The 12,983-nt window shown below is 43.5% G+C and overlaps 1 protein-coding gene and 1 long non-coding RNA gene across 3 annotated transcripts in view; one reads left to right on the forward strand and one right to left on the reverse strand.

Annotated features, from left to right (window-relative positions):
• The window catches only part of SAXO1 (stabilizer of axonemal microtubules 1), a 102,306-nt gene extending 95,263 nt beyond the window's left edge, over window positions 1–7,043 (reverse strand). The window contains exon 1 of one of the 2 annotated variants that reach the window (XM_038552484.1): window positions 6,913–7,043. Coding sequence is in view for 1 of the 2 variants with exons in the window: in XM_038552485.1 (XP_038408413.1) it covers window positions 5,263–5,309 (47 nt within the window). In the remaining variant the exon portion in view is untranslated. Of the gene's footprint in view, window positions 1–5,262; window positions 5,619–6,912 lie in introns of those variants that run through there. The other variant, XM_038552485.1, reaches the window with a different exon arrangement.
• On the forward strand, window positions 5,692–12,666 carry LOC111098060. The gene is made up of 2 exons (XR_005366802.1): window positions 5,692–6,057; window positions 11,830–12,666. It is a non-coding gene; the product is annotated as an uncharacterized LOC111098060 (long non-coding RNA).
• The last annotated feature ends 317 nt before the right edge of the window (window positions 12,667–12,983 follow it).

The following is a 12,983-nucleotide window of genomic DNA, read 5'->3' on the forward strand; positions in this document are numbered from 1 at the left end:
CTTTTTTATGAAATGCTGCACATACTACCAATGCTACATAAATATTTCCTGATACATTACCCAGTCCTGGAATTTTCTGCAAGATTGCACAAAGTTTTTAAAATAGCACACGGCAAGCCATAAAATAATCAGATATAAAAGCAAGCTATATCAACCCCTTGATTAACTTTTTTTAACATGAATTTCAGAAAAAAAACGTTATTACATTTTAATCTCAGGAGAGAGATTCGCTATTTTTATTACTTGACTAAATGGCTTTAAGAATTACACCCTTTTTATATCAGATAACATTTCTCAACTCTACAGGAGCCTTCATACTACAATCTGTAGTCAAGAATAGCCCAATGTGAGGGGGACCTGGGGGTACTTGAGTGTCTGGCTCTTGGCTTTTGCTTAGGTCACAATCTTAGGGTAGTGAGATGGAGTCCTGCATCAGGTTCCACACCCAAGCTTGAGAATCTCTCTCTCTCCCTCTGCCCCTCCTCCGGTCTCCACACTCAGGCGCACACACTCCCTCTCTTATATATATATGTGTGTGTGTGTGTGTCAGTGTGTGACTTGAAAACAGACCATGGCCTGTGAACTGTAATATCTTTTTTTTTTAAGATTTTATTTATTTATTCATGAGAGACACAGAGACACAGGCAGAGACACAGGCAGGGACACAGGCAGGGACACAGGCAGGGACACAGGCAGGGACACAGGCAGAGGGAGAAGCAGGCTCCCTGCAAGGAGCCTGATGTGGGGACTCGATCCCAGATCCTGGGATCAACGCCCTGAGCCAAAGGCAGATGCTCAACTGCTGAACACCCCTGTGAACTGTAATATCTATTACACTGTCTGATACACACTAGATAAATAAAATTTAATTGACCTAAATTGTGTCTAAAACTCAACAAAATGTGTTCTGGTTCATTAAGATGAATCGCAAGACTTCAGTTGTGTTATCTGTAAAATAAAAGAGCTAGTAACCATTAAGATCCCATTCAATCTTAAAAAGCTGACATTTTACTTCATCTGCAGCCCTCCCCAACTCCAGTTTCAAATTTAATAATTTGGAATGAGCATAGCTCAGTAAACCAAAAGCATCCACAGGGAGAACAGAAGCTAAGATCGGGGAATCTAACTTCCAAACTAAGCAATACTTCCCTCGTAGAGGGACCCCTAGAAAGATAATAATTTATGAGAAAGTGCTTTTACAATTTTTAAACACTATATAAATGTAAGGTGGTAAAGAGTAGCATCTTTTCCATAACATGAAACGCTGGCGATACTCAGATGTAATTGGAAATACTATTCTCTCATATACAAAATCACTCCAATCCCAATAGAGCTTTGTTGTCCGCATAATTAAGTTGTAGGATGATGGGGGAAAAAATGTTAACTCCTCACCTTACTGTATTTCTTCAACTCATCAACAGTTTGATTTATTTGGGACTGATGGTATTGAAAAGAAAATACAATTTCAGGGTAATAATTCCAATTGCCAGATTTTGACTATCAAGCAGACTGTTGTGGAGAGCCTTGAGCTTGATACAGTAAAATAGGTCTGCTTTGTTAAACCCAGCAAGGCTCATTAAGATTTTTTTTTTTTTTTTGAGTGGTTAGAATTTTTAGATTTAGATATTTGAAACACAATCACTTTGTAATCTGTGATCTACTCCTCAAGGTATACCACTTCCTGAGCTCTGTTGGCCCTAAAATCTAACTGCTCATTTTAGAAGACAATATGGTAAATCTATAAAAAATTAAAGGAAAACCCAAAGCTCCAAGGTTTCGTTTTCCTTTTTAGGCTGGTCTCTGGTTGAAGGAGCTGTGGAAGTTGGTTGGGAGAAGGCTGCCATCTTGTGGCCAAGAGGAAGAACTTGTTCAAGAGCTCTGTCCACGCCCAGAGCCTCTGACAGCTGCTCCTGCAGCAAGGAAGCCTTCCTCTCCAGCTCCCTGTGCATCTCAAGCCTCCCCACTAACAAGAACCACGTCTTCAGAAATTTCAGTTGAAAGAAGAATTAACTCTCTGCATAAACCTAGTCTTTGGGAGAAGATGAAGTGGGAGAGGAAGGAGAGGTGTGGGCCTCCCTAGCTGTACAAGAACCTCACTAAGTCTGGTTTAAAGAATTGGAGGAGGGTGTCTGGGTGGCTCAGTCAGTTGGGTGTCTGCCTTCAGCTCAGGTCATGATCCCAGAACCCCGGGATTGAGCCTCGTGTTGGGCTCCCTGCTCAGCGGGGAGTCTGTTTCTCCCTCTGCGCCTCACCCAGCTCATGCTCTCTCACACGCACTTGCTCTCTCAAATAAGTAAGTCTTTAAAAAAAGAAGAGGAGGAGGAGAAGCAGAAGAATTGGAAGAATAGGAGCCCAGAGAAACCAAATGACTCCGTCAGAAACCCCAGTCTTCCTCTCCCACTTAAAGACTCTCTCTCCTCCGGCAACTAGAATTGTTCTTCACACACATTTTTCCTCCAGATTTCTCATGATTTTTTCCCATCACTCCAGGCTGGAAGTCAAAAATTATCAAATCTAGAGCTTAGAGAACACCTAGAAAATTCCTCTCATTTCATCCCAACCCACCTCTGAGCAGATTTAATTGGTGGTGAGGAGGATGAGGACTTCCAAATAATGAGGTTCCATCAATACTGTCCAAGAACTTTCTGCAAGGATGAAAAGGACCCCCATCTGCATTGTCCAGTAAAGTAGCCACAACACACAGGTAGCTACTGAGCACTTGAGATTATGCTAGTGCAATGAGGAACTGAAGTTTTCATTTTATTTCATTAATTTTGGTGAAAGTATACATGTGACTAGTGGCTTCCCTACTGGACAGCACAGCTATAGATTTTGTCTTCCTGGTCCATTTCAGCATATCCAAACAAACAAACAAACAAAAAATCATGTCACTCGAAACAGCTATGTTTTGACCATCAAATGGAGAATGTTGTGTTAATATTATATAGCACACACAAAAAGTAAACATGGTCTCTGCTTCCCAGGTATATACAATCAAATGAGTAGGGATAAAGCATTCAGACATATAACTAAAACCAAGATCAGGAGCTACAGGGCTGGGTTAATGGAGACTTGCAACCAAAATAGGACTTTAAAAGGCCACACAAAAAAATAAAATAAAATAAAAATAAATAAATAAAAGGCCACACAGCCAGAAGAAGGGACACAGGCATTTGGAGGAGGGCAGGCTAGGGCAAGAAACAGAGGCAGGAGGCCATGAAGTCCATTCAGGAAATGTCAGGAAGCTCTATCCAATTCGAGGAGTGGTTTTATGTAAGGCAATCATGGAAGACAAAGTGAGAAGGTGTGTCAGGATCAGTTTCCAAACATAAAAATGGGAGACCCAAGGAGGGAACAATGGGAAGAAAAAGAAGGGACCAATTAAAGACCACAAAGGACAAGGAAACCAGACTTTGGAAATGATGAAATGTTGGGGATGAGGAAGAAGATTCCAATTTTTTCAATCCAGGGTAAATGGAAGGTTGCTGACACCATTAATGGGGCAGATACTGGGACAATGGAGCAACAGGGAATGCTCAAGGACTGAAGTTAATGAGCTAGCCAGGTAAGTCAACAAGAACTCTGCAAAGTGAAATAAGACAGGAAAAAGCAGAGGGACTGAAAGACAGGAGGCAGACAAGAGACCCCAACTGAAACCATAGAGTGGAGGGGTAGACACAGGATGAGGAGGAAGCAGAGAACCAAGGACAGACTCCGCCCCAGATGGCAAACAGCCCCCTGGCAGGGATAAAAGAAGCACAGAGTCATCAGCACCATCCAGAGAAGCACTTCTCCAACAGGGATGGGACGGGGAGACTTCTCACTGCATGCACTTTGCACCTCTTAGAGAAGTATTCCTGCCTTCCTAACCAATGAGGTACTGTGCAAAGAAGGAAAATAAACCTTCATTCCCTATGCCCACAACATTGCACATTAGACCCCAGTAAGAATCCTACCTGAAGATCTCACTACCTCAAGACGAGGCAGGAGGGTGATGTCAAGGGCCCCCAGAGGAGGGGGAGCCATAGAGACTTTGCCTCAGGCATGTGCAAAAGTAGCCCTAGACTAAAATACTGCTCTCGTCCCACCTAACGATGCTTCCAAGCAAGGCTCATGCACAGATGTGATCCAGATCAGTGTTTCCCAGTCCCAGAAATGATTGGAATTCCCTGAAGACTGCCCGTGGGGCCCACCCTCAGGGAGGATGGCTTAACAGCTTGGGCAATTGATCTAGTGTTCAAGCTCCCCAGGGGACACTCACGAGCAGCCAAAATTGAGGACCATCTAGTGATTCCAGAGATGTGGAAGGTTTCAAACCCTGTCCTTAGAGTTCCCCTTAATTCTCCCCACTACCAGAGCCCTCTCCAAATTCATGTAGCACTCTGCAGCGGGCAAGCACTTTCTGGTATTTCAAGATGTGACACTAGATCAAGTGAGTCTAGTAGCAGGAGACTCATACAAGTCATCTCATTTAATCCTCCTCTAAGGATCCTAGAGGAGTTCAGCCACCTGGCTAAGATCCCGCCGTTAGCCACAGCCCAGGAGAACCGGCCCTAGGCCTAGCCTTTTATCAGCTGCGTCCGGGAAGCAAGTGGAAGGAACAGGCCAGATCCCTTGAAACACAGGAGGGGTCAGCCACAGAAGGTTAAGGGAAGCTCTCAGGTCCTCCCTGGGACCACCTGCCTTTGTGGAACTTCACCCAGGATTGGTCCTTAAAGGGAACTGGCCAGCAGGAGAGTGCCAAAATGATTTCCCTTCCTTCTTCTTGTTCAACTCTGCACCAGTGGGAAACAGGTTTTCTAAATACCTTATGTTTCTCTGACAAAGTGGCAGTGATTTCACTCAGAGGAAGTCTGTTATAGTAAAGGACTCCTCTGCCCCATTCTATCCCCTTCCAAATGAGTCCAACCAAAGCAGCCAGATGCCTCCCAACCTGGCCAAGGGTTTCTATCTTTGACCCTTTCTGGGCTGCAAGGAAAGAAGGACACACAGGTGGGGCCTGGTGGGTTTTCAACCTCTGTTGCAGCTCCGGGTGAAGGAGCACATTTACAGTCCTGAGGATACAGACCTGCTCACCCAGACGGAGTCAACACGGCTGCACTAAACTCTAGCTGCCAAAATTGCAGCCTAAGAAGGGTTGACAAATGGGCGACCCCACCGGGGTGCTTCTACATCACGCAGCATGGGCTGGGGGCTCAGCCCAGCTCTCAGGATCTGAAAAGCCAGGCGCCTGGGTCCTGGGCCAGGGCGCGGCCCCCTTACCCGCAGGTGCACAGGTCACAGATGCACTTCCTCTTCAGCGGGGCCATCCCGCCGCCTGGATGTCCGCGCAGAGCATCCCCTGCAGCCGCCGCCTCCTGGGCCCCACACTCCTCTCCCGGGTGCACCAGTCTCGAGGGCCTTGGCAAGTGCTCCGAATAGTTCCTCCAAAGCAAACTTAAGTGGCCCTTTTGCAAAGGCCGGTCATGTGTTCCCTTCCGGGAGCTGGCCTTGCACAAGAGCAGCAGTGAGCGCGGACTGCGCGCCAGCCCGGGTGACCTCCCCCTGCGCGCGCTGCCCTGGCCTCTGCAGGCGCCGACCCACGCGCCTGGAGCAGCTGCCCCGGGACCTGCGGGGCCTCTGTGACGTCACCAGGGACGGGAGCGGCACCTCGGGGTGGAGTGATGTCACAAGGGCCGCTTGTGAGGTCAGGAAGCTCCCAGAGTCTCACCTGGCAGGCCCAGGACAAAGGTCTCCTATTGGACCGAGGAAAAACAACAGAGTGAAGGTCATGACGCCTTTGGAATACCTGCTGGTGTGCAAGTCAGCAAACACCATGATCACATGTGCAAAGAGCTAAAACGCCACGGTCGTGCCATCCGGCGTCATGTTCTATCTCTAGGACCTATGATGCTCCCCCTACTTATAGAAAGGCATCCTTTCACTTTCTGACGGCTAATGTCAAATACCATTTCCAGATCTTCCTTGTAGAAATCAATACCTTTGGCTCCACCCACCCATCAACTTCGCATTCTGAGAACAAAGCGGTTTCATGATGCCTCCGACTTTAGTGCTCAGGTGGGTGCTTAATCACTTCTCCAGATGCTAGTAGTGATGCGGTGGTTCTCAATTTTAGAGATCAAGTCTAGGCATCAGAATCACCTGGCTTAATAAACACCAGATTGCCAACCCCCACCCCGGAGTTTCTGATTCAGTAGGTCTGGGGTGAGTAGAGAATCTGTATGCCTAGCAAGTGTGTGAGTGCTGCTGATGCTGCCCAGCCGGGGGGCACACTTTCCGAAGCAGAGCTTTGGAGCCTTCCTTTGCTCTCTTTAACAGCCGCCCCCAAGCACGTGGCTAACCTGATCCCCAGAATCACTACAGATCCTGCCCAGGAGCCACCTGCATCAGCATCTCTGGTCTGGGACTCTAGTTTTAGCAGGAAGCCAGGTGATTCTGATCATAAAGCAAGCTCAGGAGACACTGCTCTGGTGAGTTGTTTGGAATCAGACATCACTACCTGGTTAGGGGAAATAGCTTCAAGTATGGGCAGTCCTATGTTGCTCTTCTTTCCCATGCTTGCTACCTCTTCCCATTCGTTCTAGTAAATGAGTGAGTGAATCAGAGCATCTTCAACTGCAGGACACTTAATATCACAAGTTCTGGGGATTTACGTTCTTCCAGGTTAGGCTCCTGAACAAAGGTCAGATAACTAATGCCTGCAGGCCAAATTCAGCTCGCCATCTGTACGGCTAGCAAGCTAAGAATGGTTTTTACATTTTTTAATGAGTGGAAAAATTAAGACTATTACATGACCCACAAAACATAAAATTCAAATTTCAGTGTCTATAAGGAAAATTTTAAATTTGGCAAAAAATTTGTAGAAATATTCCTGATTTTGCTCATTGGCCCACAAAAGAACTAAATATTTACCATCTGGCTTTTTACAAAGTTTGCCGACCCTGGATCTTGAAAGACAAAAAGGTAGATCCAAAGGAAAGCATGCTCTTTCTCAACAGTAGAGGGTGAAGCTGCTCCTTGTCTTCCTGTAGGAAGTCAGGGCCCTAATGGGAAAGAGAGAAATATTTTGAGGTGAGGGAGAGACCAGATGAAGAGGTGGGATCTATTGAAAGCCAAGGCAAAGCCTGCATGGCCTCCCTTGCCATTGACAGGGAATAGCACATAATCCTTCCAGAGAAACTGAAGTGCTGGACCCAGCCATCTCTTAATAGCTGCCTAAACATTATCCATGAATCTTCCAGAAGAAGGATGCCCCATTCATGCCCCCAGACTTTAATGAGAACCACCTCCCATTCAAACCACCCTTGTGAATGGATCTTGTCAACAACCCATAGTACTCCCAACTTCTCCCATCTCTGCCTTCAACAGAGTGGAGATCTTGAAAGATGAAGGTGGTGTGGATAATACGGCCTCAACACCGGTGCTTCTGTAGAGCTGGTGCAGGACAGGACAACCTGCCCCTGCTGTCTACACTTACTGCCCATGTTCTGTTAGTTCCCGGCCAACTCTACACTGCCCCATCTAAATACCTTCCTAACCCAGATCCAAAATGCCCTTGCTTGTGAAGAATTTACCATCACTTGCTATCTACTAAACACTTCTGCATACTTTCCCACAAGTTCTCTCATCTCTCTCTTAAAACTGACAGAATCTATCATACTCATATTGTGAATCAAAACACTGAGCCTAGGGGGTAAACGCAAGATTACACAGCTGCTAAGTACTAGAACTGGGATTCAGACTCACCTAGCTCTTTCTTTTCAAATTTTTCCACCCAAGAAAAGGACAAAGGAAAAGAACGAATGGGGAACCTGGAGATCTTAAAGGCCACTGCAAACAATATTTTCTCTTAAAATTTTACATTTGCTCCTTAATAGGACCATTTTTATTTACTATTTCCCCACAATCTTTTTGTAAAATTAACACTCAGTGAAGCTGCACATTTTTTATTCTGTAGCCTTATAACTAACTTACCCAACCCCAAACTCATTCTGTATCATCTGAAAACCTACTCTTTGTAGAACACTGTTTAAAAAGGTATGCTTACGGGGCTCCTGGGTGGTTCAGTCAGGTAAGCGTCCGACTCTTGATTTTAGCTCAGGTCGTGATCTCAGAGTTGTGAGATCGACTCCCGTGTTGGGCTCCATGCGCACTTGGGATTCTCTCTCTCCCTTTACCTCTGCCCCTCCAATCCTATGCACTCTCTCTCTCCCTGTCCCTGTCTAAAAAAAAGAAAAAAAATCTATGGCTAGTCCTTTGAATGCACAGCACATTCGTAAAACGTTGTTTCAACATCCTTAAATATTTAAAATTGCTAAATGTCATTGGCACTAACAGAAGACTAGCCCATTGTAACACATAAACCTCTACCACCCTGCCACTTAGTTACTCCATGTTGCCATTGACAAGAAACATCACAAACATGTACTGGTCCCCTGGCTCATCAAGCCAGGCACTGTGCTGAGTACTGGAGACAGGGACAGTGCTCTCATGGCGGCTTAACATAGAGGAAGGAACAGGCAACTAAAATACCACTCAAGTGTATGACAGTAAACTATCAAAAGGTGAGGAAGCAAAAATAGAAGGGCCTGGTGAATTCTGTCAATTTTTTGAGGAAGAAAGAAAACCAGTTCTACACATACTCTTAAAAAAATAGAGGATTCAGTGAGGCCAGTATGACTCTAATTCTAGAGCCAGACAAAACTGCCACACAAAACTGCAGACCATCATCTCTCATGAATATAAACGTAAAAATCTTTTACATTAGCAAACTGAAACCAGCAACATATAAAAAGGATTATAGGGGCACCTGGATAGCGCAGACGGTTGAGTGTTTGACTCTTGGTTTCAGCTCAGATGGTGATTGCAGGGTCCTGCGATTGAGCTCCCATTGGGGCCCCATGCTCTGCGTGGAGTCTGCTTAAGATTCTCTTCTCCCTCTGTCCCTCTCCACCCCACACATATGCAATCTCACTCTCTCAGATAACTAAAATCTTTTTAAGAAAAAAAACTGTAATGATTATTTAACATGACCAAGAGCAATCTATCCTAGGAATACAAAGTCACTTTAACAGGGAAAAGCAATATCCTGCACCACTTCAATTGAATAAAGGACTAAAACGAACTGACCTTCTTAATAATTTCAGAAAAAGCATTTTATAAAATCAACACTCATTCTTGACAAAAATCCTCAACAAATTCGGGAAAGAAGGGAATTTCCTCAACCTAATAAAATTTTGCCAAAAAGCTACAAATGCCATCACACTTAGAATTTACACTTCAAAAGACACTGTTAAGAAAATGAAAAGACAGTACAGATTGGGAGAAAAACTTGCATCTCAATTATTTCATAAAGGACTTGCATCCAGGATACACAAAGAACTCATAACTCATGATAATACAGTCCAATTTTTATTTTATATTTTTTTAAGATTTTATCTATTGGGGTGCCTGGGTGGCTCAGTTGGTTAAGCATCTGACTCTGTCTCAGCTCATGATGGTCATGATAAGATAGATCATGCCTCATGTCAGGCTCTGCACTCAGCGGGGAGTCTGCTTCTCCCTCTCCTTCTGCCTCTCTCCCTGCTAGTGCTCTCATGCATGTGCACTCTCTCTCAAATAAATAAAATCTTTAAAAAATAAAAAAAATTAATAAGTTAATTAATTAAAGATAGGCTACCTCCTGAGCCCATTTGAGTGGAGTTAGGTTACACTAGTGTGACCACTACGATAAATCCCCAAGTTTTATGCTCAAACCTATCAACAACTGAAAGAAGATCTCCTGGATCCTAATTCAAAAAAACCTGTTGATGACAGTCTAGAACCTGGTGATTTGGTATCTAAAACATGATCAGAGAAAGACAGCCCTCATGCCATTAAAAGGATCCTAACCAAATGCTCCCTGACTACAGACACTGCTACAAAACAAAAAGAGGCTAGAAGTCTCTTCAAACTCAAGGTGTTCACTGCTGGGGGTGCACCAAATTGAACATGACATGACCTAAAGAAGTATTGAAAGCAAGGAATTTTTTATTCCCTGTTATAAGTAATGAAACAGATATCTCCCAAAGCCCTCTCTCTCCAAAGGGTTAATATGGAAAGCTTTTATTTGGTGTATTAGGGGCCAAGGCAGGGAGCTTGAATAAGCATTTCAGTTCAGTTGGGTATACCTACCATGTCAACATGCCAGTACATAGCTCTTTAGGGGCCAAGGGCAGGCCACCTCAACATGGGCCACTTTGGCACAAGAATATTTTGAGTTATAAAAGCATTCATAACTCGGTAGTTTCAGAAAAAGCTCTTTACTTCCCCCTCAACTGCCTAAAAAGAATTTTAGAATTTAGATAGAGGACCTGCTCCGGAAGAGAACTATCACCATTGCTAACATTACACTATGAACTAGGTATGGTAGACAGAGGGAACCTAGCAAGGCCACTTGGATCACAGTCTCTTTGCCTCATTGTTTGAGTGGCCCAGCAAACATCTATTTACCAAATATTTACTCTTTTTCATCTTCCTGTAAACTGTATTCGTTTCCTCTAAAGTCCAAGACCACTACCCACTTCTCCTTAACTCTAGATGACATATATACATCATTTTTCCTGATTGTCTTTGGAATTTCCATGTTTCTGTGTTCCCCATGTGTACACTATTATATTTGATTTCCTCTTGATAATCTGTCTCATGTCAAATGGATCCTTAGCCAGCTAGAAGGACCTTGAATGGGACAGGAATTCTTATTCCCCAACACATCATAAATTCAAAAAGTGGCAGAAAACTCTGTCCCTAGGAGGTGATCTTGTATTATAATGCGTTAGAGGCAACTTAGGACAACCCAGGGGGCCTTCTACGCAGGTCCTCAGTTCCACTGATCTGGCTCAAACTAGCTCATGTAAGGGGCTATCAAGTGAGACGCAGCTTGCATAGGGCTATAAAATGCAACACTTAATTGGATGTCTTCTTGGCAAAACAAAACACATTCCTTCCCCTTCTCCCTTTTGCTGATAACTTTCAGCTCTATGATCAGAGCAACTTCCTGTTGCATCCTTGCTAACTAGACCTGTAAGTCAGATTAAGGTGGAAGAGAAGTAGCTGACATAGATGGCAGATCATGTCTTCACACTTGACCATAAAACTCTTTCTCCTTCTTTTCCTTTTCTTTACTATGGCACTGTCCTAGAAGGATGGCACCCTCATCTGTATCTCCCAGGCCACTGCTACGGGGAGGTGGGGAGTCAACCTCTCTTATTTCAGGCTTAAAAAATAAAAAAAATAAACTTCATTGTACCCCTAACTTTTCACAAGCAAAATAAGACATGTCATCAGTCATTTCCCTAAATTCACATTGTTGAGTTAAAATGGACACTTCTTTTGGCAAGGCCCTATTTTCTTGATTAAAGATAAATGTAAATAAGGTTATAATTAAAGGTAAACTTTTTATTTTATTACAAAATCTGCTAAAACAATAGCAGCCCAACAAAAATGTGTAGACTCTCAGGCCAAATTTGTCCTTAATAATAGATTAGCTTTTGCTTATCTTTTAGCTGAGCAAGGAAGTGTCTATGCTGTGTTCAAACCACCTGCTATGCCTGGATTAACCTTTTTGAGGAAGCTAAAACCCAATTACATAAGTACAAACTGCTTGGCTTAAAAGGGTGACTGCTTCCACAGGGTCTTTTGACTTTGACTTTTTTTATTTTGATTGGATGGCTCCAAAGTGTTGGGAATTCTCAAACTATTGGGAAGTACCTGGGAATTATTCTGCTTATAGTAATCATAATAATCTCCCTGGCACGTTTTTTAAAATGCTTTTTAAATGTATGTTTGCAGCCACTAACCAACCAAGCAAATGATCTCCCTAAGACTGGAATGAGGAAAATAACCAACTCAAAGAATGTGAACCAGAAGCTGTGACCTATGAATATCACAGAGGCTAAGTAAAAAACGGCATGACCTAGGAATACCACACAGAGGAGCACAAAATTCTGTGATCTGCGAAAGCCCCAGCTGAGAGTGGCATCAATGCCTTCATATTTGATCACAACTTTCAGTTAAACTAAGAGCCTGATTAAAGGGGGGAATTGTTAAGAGAAAACCATAGGCTCAAAATAGGATCACTTAAACCAAGTTCCCAAATCTGGGCTTTCCACACATTCTAACTGCAGTTTCAACCTCCTCCAGAAATGCAGGCTTAACTGGTCAGTGAGGAAAAATTTTCTGTCAGCACCAATGAGCCTGTCACCTGGATCCTCTCCATCCCCCAAAGAAAGATGAGGGAGACAGAACATGAAGACTCCTAACTCTGGGAAACAAACTAGAGGTGGTGGAAGGGGAGGAGGGCGGGGGGTGGGGGTGACTGGGTGGCGGGCACTGAGGGGGGCACTTGACGGGATGAGCACTGGTGTTATTCTGTATGTTGGCAAATTGAACACCAATAAAAAATAAATTTATTATTAAAAAAAAAGAAAGATGAGGTTGTTCCCCACCCCAACCCCACAAACAGCCTAATCTGGAACAATCCTTTTCTTTTGCTAATAATCTTCTGGCCCCCACCTTCCATCTATAAAAACCTTCCATTCCAGACAAGTTAGTGCCTGTCTAACTTGCTAGATGGGATGCTGCCTAATTCATGAGTTGTTTAATAAAACCAATTAATTTTCACATTTACTTGGTTGAATTTTGTTATTTAACAATATTTACTCAAGAGAAATGAAAATATATATCTACACAAAAAATTTGATATGAACGTTCATGTAGCATTTTTCGTAACAGTGACAGTGTAAAAAGTGAAAACAACCCCAATTCCCATCAACTGGAGAATGAACAAACAAAATGTTGTCATGGATATTTGTACAATGGACTATTACTTACCAATAAAAATAAAGTACTGATACATTCTACAATATGTATGAACCCTATCAATAATTACTTTAGATGTAAATAAACTAAACTCCTTAATAAAAGGGAACAAAAAAAGAGTAGCC

Source organism: Canis lupus, chromosome 11 (assembly GCF_011100685.1).
Source record: "Canis lupus familiaris isolate Mischka breed German Shepherd chromosome 11, alternate assembly UU_Cfam_GSD_1.0, whole genome shotgun sequence".
NCBI classification, from domain to species: domain Eukaryota; kingdom Metazoa; phylum Chordata; class Mammalia; order Carnivora; family Canidae; genus Canis; species Canis lupus.